Here is a 7,246-nt window from a genome sequence, read left to right as displayed (position 1 = left end):
TGAGTTATGCAAAGACTTTTAACCATAATCCAGGCCTTCCCAGAACTAAGCAACAAACTTGAACAGAGTGCCTTTAAGCACTGGGAAAAGTGAGTGCTGGGCACTAGGTGAGCAAAGGACAGCAGTTTCCCCAGAAGGAATACAGCTGACACAGTGCCAGGGGATCGGTGCACCATGTAAGGAATGCATGGCTCAGAGCCAGAGCATTGGGCAATTTGGGAATGGAGAAGTTATAAAAGTGATGGACAAACAAAGGAACACACGTGTGTGTGCTGTGTTGCCACGTTGGGGAGACAGGAACAACCTTGGACTTCTTGTTTGAGCAACAAGGAATCCGGAAACTAACATCCCACACACCCAGCAAGGGATCAGGATCTGAGGCCGGTACCACCAAATGTCGCTGCTATAATGCCTGAAGGAACTGCTTGCCAGGTGATTTTGCAGGGAAGAATACTTGTAATAAGCCTAGGGGTCAGTATTAAAAGTTCACTTGGTACCAAATCAGACATGGGGCTGTGCCAATCTTTGGGGGTCTCTGGTAAAAGGAATCCTAGGGGCAACATGCAGGTGAAGGGCAGTCAGAGCAGGTTTTTTGACTTACTGTGCGATTGCTCTACTAAGCTGATTAACATTTGTTCGGCTTACAGTGCAAGGTCTAACAAGGCCCATGATGCAGTCGGTAGATATTCTTGAGAAAAAGTCACTAGAGCCAAACTCACTGAACATTTTTAAGCTGTGGACCAGCAGCCACAAATTAAAGCCAAGCTTGATCCAGAGTTTGGTTTAACACAAACACTAATGCTGCAGGGTTGAACCTCTTCTGGAGCTATTCTAGGGTCAACAATAAGATGTTTCATTACATTCAAAGATGAATCTGAGCACTGATCAAGTGCCCAAATGTCCACCCAGTGCTCCATCCAACTGGAGAACAAATTTATCCATCGCACGGGATGTGAGGGTTTATATTAGCCTGTGTAAGCTGCCATACAGGGCCTTGCACTCAACAGAGCTCTGATCTGGAAAAGATACCAATTCCCAGTCATGGAAATGAAGAGAGTAGTAATTTGCTCCTGTTTTTGCCCTGGTGAATCAATGTGCACTCTTTTTAAATTGGGCTGTTAACCATTTACAGAGTGGATTGAAGCTTCTTACTCACACTGTGTATCTTAAAGGAGGGACTGGTTTCTGGCAATGCACAATCACTGTGCTACCTCTACCATATGATAAAGCTTGGACTTTAAATAGAATATCATTACAAAGGAATTTGATTTCAGCCTACATGCAGATGGTAAAAAAAGGTACTTTAGATATGGATATTTGCTAACTGATAACTGGCTCTCACTACCATATGCAACAAGGAAATATGAGAGTGTTATAAAGGAGCCCAGAACCTGATCAGGTTCTATTTTCTAAAAGAGAATCAGAGACTATTCACACCTAGCAGGAAAATAAAAGTGAGCAAAGATGTCCAAACTGGAAACTGCAATGGGAATGATCATTGCTGTCTTTGACAGGTATGCAGCAACTGAAGGCAATAAGCTAACCCTTACTAAAGCAGAACTGAAGACTCTCCTGGAAAAAGAGCTCCCTAACTTCTTGGAGGTAAGATGATATTTTAGTATAATTTCTGTATGACAAACTGAAAAGTGCTTTGTGTTCTGGGCTATGTCCTGAAATCATTGGTGTTGTAGGAAAACAAGTGGGTACCTCTTAGATCATTATGTGGACAAGGTGGCTTTTAAAAGGAAGACCCATCACAGCACTGAACTACTATATCACTCCCATTTATCAGTACTATCATCTATTTTTCTAGTGATCAGAGCAGTGGCACTGATACAGAATACTTCAGAAGTCATCTGCTCCTGCTGTTTACTCCGCAGCAGAATTTGTAATCTCAATATGATGCTACTATTAACTGCTGTGAAGGGATTCTGCTGTTTGCAATCGAGGATGAAGCAAACAAATGGGGAATCTTTCCATAAAGCGATTTATACCAGACTTATAACTGTGGTATCTGAGCATGTACACAAAGAGATTATATAAAGAACAGCAACAGTAGATGAATTTAGAAAATTCGGTTTAGCAAATTATTTTAATACAGTAATAATGAAAAGAAACTAAATAACTAAAGAATGTTTCATAGAATATGAGCACTGTATTATCAGGAGGTGCTTTTCAATGGTTACACTTTATAGTCGTCTCTGCCTCTGTACAAATCCACAAATTCTGCTCTTACATACCTTGCTGCTGTATTAAAGAGTCTGCATTTCTGTAGATGCAGAATCTTTCCCATAACTGCAAATGTCTGGAGTAGATCCAAGGGGACGCTTTTGGCTCTGCGGTGCATATACAGTGAGCTCTCTGAATTCAGTGGCACATCAGTGTAGCTCTTGCTGGAACTCTACATCTAGCATAAGCTCTGAGTTCATCCACTGATTTGTCAGCTCTGGCTGGAACTCCTGCTGTTATGCAGCTCCAGAGCCCAGGGGGTGAGTGTCACTTTTGTTGCTCCCTTCTTTTCCCCTGTTGCTGAATTCATATAGGAGCTAAAAGGGGCTGGGAACCAATCAGAAGGGAGGGCAGTCATGGCAGCATCAATCCATTGGACTCCAGAAACATGCAAGAGCAGGGGATTCAGCCAGAGCCCATGCCAATCTGCTGGTGAGCTCAAAGAGCTCACAGCACGTGCCACACAGCCAAAGGACATGTGGCCACATACCCCTCACCGTGATCCTGGATCCACCCAAGTAGGTGTCTAGGATCAAATGTTAGTAAGTAGCTTCTGTTGTCCACCCTTGTGACACTGAATGTACAAAACCTGTCCATAATTAATCATCTAATTAGAGCACCAAGACCTGTGCATTTGACGTATTCTAAACAGGCAGTAGCAGAGCTCTGCAGCTGCCCCATGACAGCAGGCTGCCCCCTACTCCACAGCAGTCACTGCCAGCTCTCACTGCACGGCATTGGGTGCGTGGAGCAGGGCACTGCTGGAACTCAGGGGTTATGGGAGGCTGGCCCAGTTTGGGGCTCTCTGGGGCTGGCTATGCTCTCCTCTGCTCCCCAAGGCTTGGTGGGGGCGGCAGGGCAGGGTGCCCACCCAGATGGGCTCAGTGCTAGTGGAGAAAGGAGCCCTTGGTCACTGTTCCTGGACCAGGGTGCTGAAGGCTGGGGGAAATAGAATAGCTAGGGGTGTGAGAGCTCACAGACAGAAGCGGGGGGGGCATCCTGGGATACTGGAGAACTTCAACTTGATCAATGCATCTGTGAGCAGTGGCCACAGCTTAATGGAACAGGAGCTGGGTTGCCAGAATCAGAGATAATCTTGCCCTGAAATGGCATAACTTTGAACCACATAACAAATACTTTAAGCCACTTTCAGGTGTTGATAACCTAGGGGTTAAGAGCTCCATGAGTTGCCCAAAGTTACCATCTAACAAGGCCCTAAGAAGCGACTAATCATTACATTCAGGACCGAAGTTAAAATAACTTCCAAAGCAAGAAGAAAAGTCCTTTCCTGTAAGCCAATGAGATTAACTCCACATGTTCACATGCAAAACTGGGTAAAATACAGGGGGGGAAAAAAGCATTTGCAAATATTCATTTGACAAACACATATTATCACTAGAAAATAAGTTATAATTAAAATCCCATTATTTGGGGTTTCTTAATATTCATGAGTACATTTTTGTTTACAAGAATGTTCTCAGAAATAGGGTGCTCTAAATATTCATGCAAATATACATTTTCACCAATATTCACACCTGTGGTAGCTGACTGCCATCTTGAAAGGTCTTTGTGAATCAATCAATTGGAGAGCAGAAAAAAAGCAGCATAGGATATAAGTAACGAAAGCACATTATTAAGAGAGCACACTGAAATTAACACCAACATCAACGTCCATAAGTAATCCAGAAACTGGTTCATAATTATTCCATGAATTCATGGAATAATTTCAGATTTCCAAATTCATAAAAATGGAAAAATTTCTTTGCAGATAATTGGCAAACTTAAAAAGGGATCAATATTCATCAGACACTGTTAAATGGGGTCTAGTCACATACCTATATGCTTGATGATTTTGGCACATCTTGGCTTATACTTCAATCCTTCTAGTTTTTTTAAATGGAAGATTGTATAAAATAAAATAATTGCAATTTAACTAATTAAAGCATGATGCCACAAGCCCCTCTGATTTCCATTATGCTGGTACATATTTTCAGTTCACAGTAAAACTCCAAGATACTTACATAACTTCATAAAACTATAAAATCAGACTTTTGTTAAACTACAAAAAAAAATTTCAGTTAATTATATTTTATGCTCTACTGCCATCCTCTGTTTATTTTGAAAACTGCAATAAGAGCATTAGAGTTAGTCAAAGCCTAGAATCAAGAAAGGCCTCTATAAGCTTTTTTTTTTTTTTTTTAATTTGCAGCTGAACATTTTATCAGTGTCAATTTTTCTGGATTCTCTTGTGCTTAATTTTAGGCTGCAGATGAAAATTGCGAGTAATTTGTGGTTCATCAATTTGCTTTGTGAAAGGTTGGGGGGAAAGGGGCATTGCTAATGAACTGTTTTTCATCCCATAATTCAGTTAGCTTTACAGTTAGCTGTCATGTGCAACCACAGCTTCTGTACACCAACCAACCTATTCACGGCACCAGGTTCAGCTGGAATGCCTGAGAGAGCAATCCCAAGATGTTCACAGGGGGAGGCTGTAGACAGCTCATTCTCAGTAAATGTACCTCACTTTGTTCCTACAGTTAGTCCAAGAGAGCTTGTCTATAGAACTACCAGCCTGTGTATTATATTATGGACCTTTCTGGGAGGGATAGATTGCATTTCCCCAACTGAATTAAATTCCTTTAGCATTTTGCAAATTTGATCATTACACTTTTTTTTTTTTTAAGTAAATAGTGTTTATGCATCTTCAGGCATACAGCATGCATTTAGACTAAACAAATACATTTAAAGGAAAGATTTGGCTCAAAAACCTTTGCAATACATAAAAAAAATTACCCTAGTGAAGCCAGTGGGAATTTTGCTGCAGACTTCAATATGTTGGAAAATGTGGTTTTCTAATATTATTCTTTCTTCAAAAAGATACACCACTCTCCTGATGAAGTTAGTCTTGCACTAGCATATACATTGCTCAAGTAACAAAGCTTAGCAGAACATGCTGTAAGCTAAGGCTGCACAAAGCTTCGGTCACCGATTCGATTCAGTGGAGATTTGGCCCAATTTGATGGCTGAATCTCCAATTTCGAATCAAATCAGGAGACCCTTTAATCTCTCTGAATTTAATCAGAACCCTCCAAATTGATTTAGATTAAAAAAGATTCAATAATTTGGACATAGACGCAGCTTTAAATGTTTTTTCTACATAACTCAAAGTATGAGATGGCTCATGAATACCAAGATGGTGGGGCAGATTGAGTGTCCCACAGGAGCACTGGAGGGGAGAGTCTCAGTGTGCTCGGCAGCAGACCCAGAAGTGGACCAGAAGCACTTCCAGTCCGCTCCCAGGTCCACCAGAGAGCATGCGGGGGCCCCCTCCCCCACGTCTCCCCAGCTCAGTGTCTGGTGCCTCCTGGGACTGGGGGGGCACCTGGGGTCCCCACCACATGTTTACCCGTGGACCTGCAAGTGGACCAGAAGTACTTCTGATCCACTTCCGGCTTCACTGCCAAGCACACAGGCCCCCACCCCCCCCCCCCGCCCTCGTGTGGGACGCTCCATCTGCCCCACCATCACAGCGTTCATGATATGCGTCTGGTCTACATACCTCGAGGTATGTAGAAAAAAATATTTAAAGCTGTGTCTATGGCCCAATTGCTGATTCTATGAATCAGCATTGAATCTCAGATTCAGATTTGGCCAAATCGAATCAGGGGCAATGATCCAAATCAATTAATCAAATCGCTGGTCCCAATTCAGGCCTAATCCAAATCAAATATGGCCCATTTCGCACACCTTTACTGCAGGCAAAATGAAAACAAAGCCCTGGGGAACTCAGCATGGATTTTTTTTCTTCAAAGGATATTAGAAATCAAAACAAGGTAATTGAAGCAATAGGAGCAATGGAAAAGCTTGATGTTCAAACCCAGCCTTGTAGCCATCATGCACATACCTCTATCTTTTGAGTGGCTTTTTCAGTCTTTTCCCAAACTGCCTTGGAAAAGGTAGTGAAGATGAGCTGAGGTTAATCGCTAGTTCGTGGTGAAGGAGGCAGTGCCTCTTCTCCACCCAAATCCCACATGAGTACTAAGATATCTGGGTCCACAGTAGTTCTCTTGTTCAATCAATTTATAATTATGGTGTTGCCTTATGATCTCAAAGCAAACTACTGGTCTTGTTACAATCTGCTCCTTTTCTTTTGTAGTCGGCAAAAGACAAGGATGCTCTTGACAAAATCCTGAAGAACCTGGATGAAAATGGAGATTCTGAAGTAGACTTCAATGAATTTGTCGTCTTTGTGGCAGCCATGACTTCCTGCTGTCATAAATACTTTGAGCAGAAAGGACCAAAATGATTGAAGAACAGCTTGTATATGAATCTGAGGTTATTCTGTATTCCACATGTTAATATTATTGATACCTTTCTTTGTTCCATGTACTAAGATACTTTTACGGGCAAACTGGGGAGTAAAAATATCTCCTACTCTGTTTATTATCCTGCCTTGAATGGTAATAAATTTTTAATGATTCTATTACTTGTGTCATTCGGTCTTTGTGTTTTTCCAAAAATATATCGCTTATACACCTTTTCTTTCTAAAAGTCTAGTCTTACAATTCTGGGTGAAAATCATCCCAGTGCAGTGAGTCCTCAGAGCTGTAACAGCCATTAGAGCACTGTACCAATTGAATCAGTATTTTCACTAAGGCATAGACTACAGAGATTCAAATTATTGAAGATTACAATCTACAACTATTATTCTATTTTTATATAATATAAAATTATTATAAAATTAATTAAATATCTATGGAATGTATATATATAAAAGCAATACCACCCTCTACTGCAGTTAGTTCAGTACAAGTGTGCATAGACCAATAACCATTTTTCTCAGAAGAGTATTTGCTTTACTGATATAAGGCATTGTATAATTGTATAAATGCATCCACAGTAAGGATTGTGCATTAAAACAAATTTCAGTGGAAGAAAGGAAGAAGGTTTAATTCTTTCAGTACAGAAGCTGTGGCTAGACTAAGCCTAACTTACTTTTTTTACTAGACTAGGCCTT

The 7,246-nt window shown here is 41.2% G+C and overlaps 1 protein-coding gene across 1 annotated transcript; it reads left to right on the top strand.

Moving 5' to 3' along the window:
• The first annotated feature begins 1,464 nt into the window (after positions 1-1,464).
• S100P (S100 calcium binding protein P) lies at positions 1,465-6,554 on the top strand. Its single transcript, XM_006017032.3, has 2 exons — positions 1,465-1,602; positions 6,386-6,554. The coding sequence occupies exons 1-2, from the start codon at positions 1,465-1,467 to the stop codon at positions 6,533-6,535; spliced, it is 288 nt and encodes a 95-aa protein (XP_006017094.1). The 3' UTR covers positions 6,536-6,554.
• Positions 6,555-7,246: the final 692 nt, after the last annotated feature.

This window comes from Alligator sinensis, unplaced genomic scaffold, assembly GCF_000455745.1.
Source record: "Alligator sinensis unplaced genomic scaffold, ASM45574v1 scaffold421_1, whole genome shotgun sequence".
Classification (NCBI taxonomy): Eukaryota; Metazoa; Chordata; order Crocodylia; family Alligatoridae; genus Alligator; species Alligator sinensis.
The sequence above is the reverse complement of the archived record's forward strand: the minus strand, read 5'-3'. Positions and strand labels throughout refer to the sequence as shown.

What these genes read in the sequence shown, in the direction of transcription:
- S100P (XM_006017032.3), top strand. Translation starts at nt 1,465, where the DNA reads ATGTCCAAACTGGAAACTGCAATGGGAATGATCATTGCTGTCTTTGAC. An exon ending in AGCTCCCTAACTTCTTGGAG is followed by an intron (nt 1,603 to 6,385) that starts GTAAGATGATAT and finishes TTTCTTTTGTAG; the next exon opens with TCGGCAAAAGACAAGGATGC.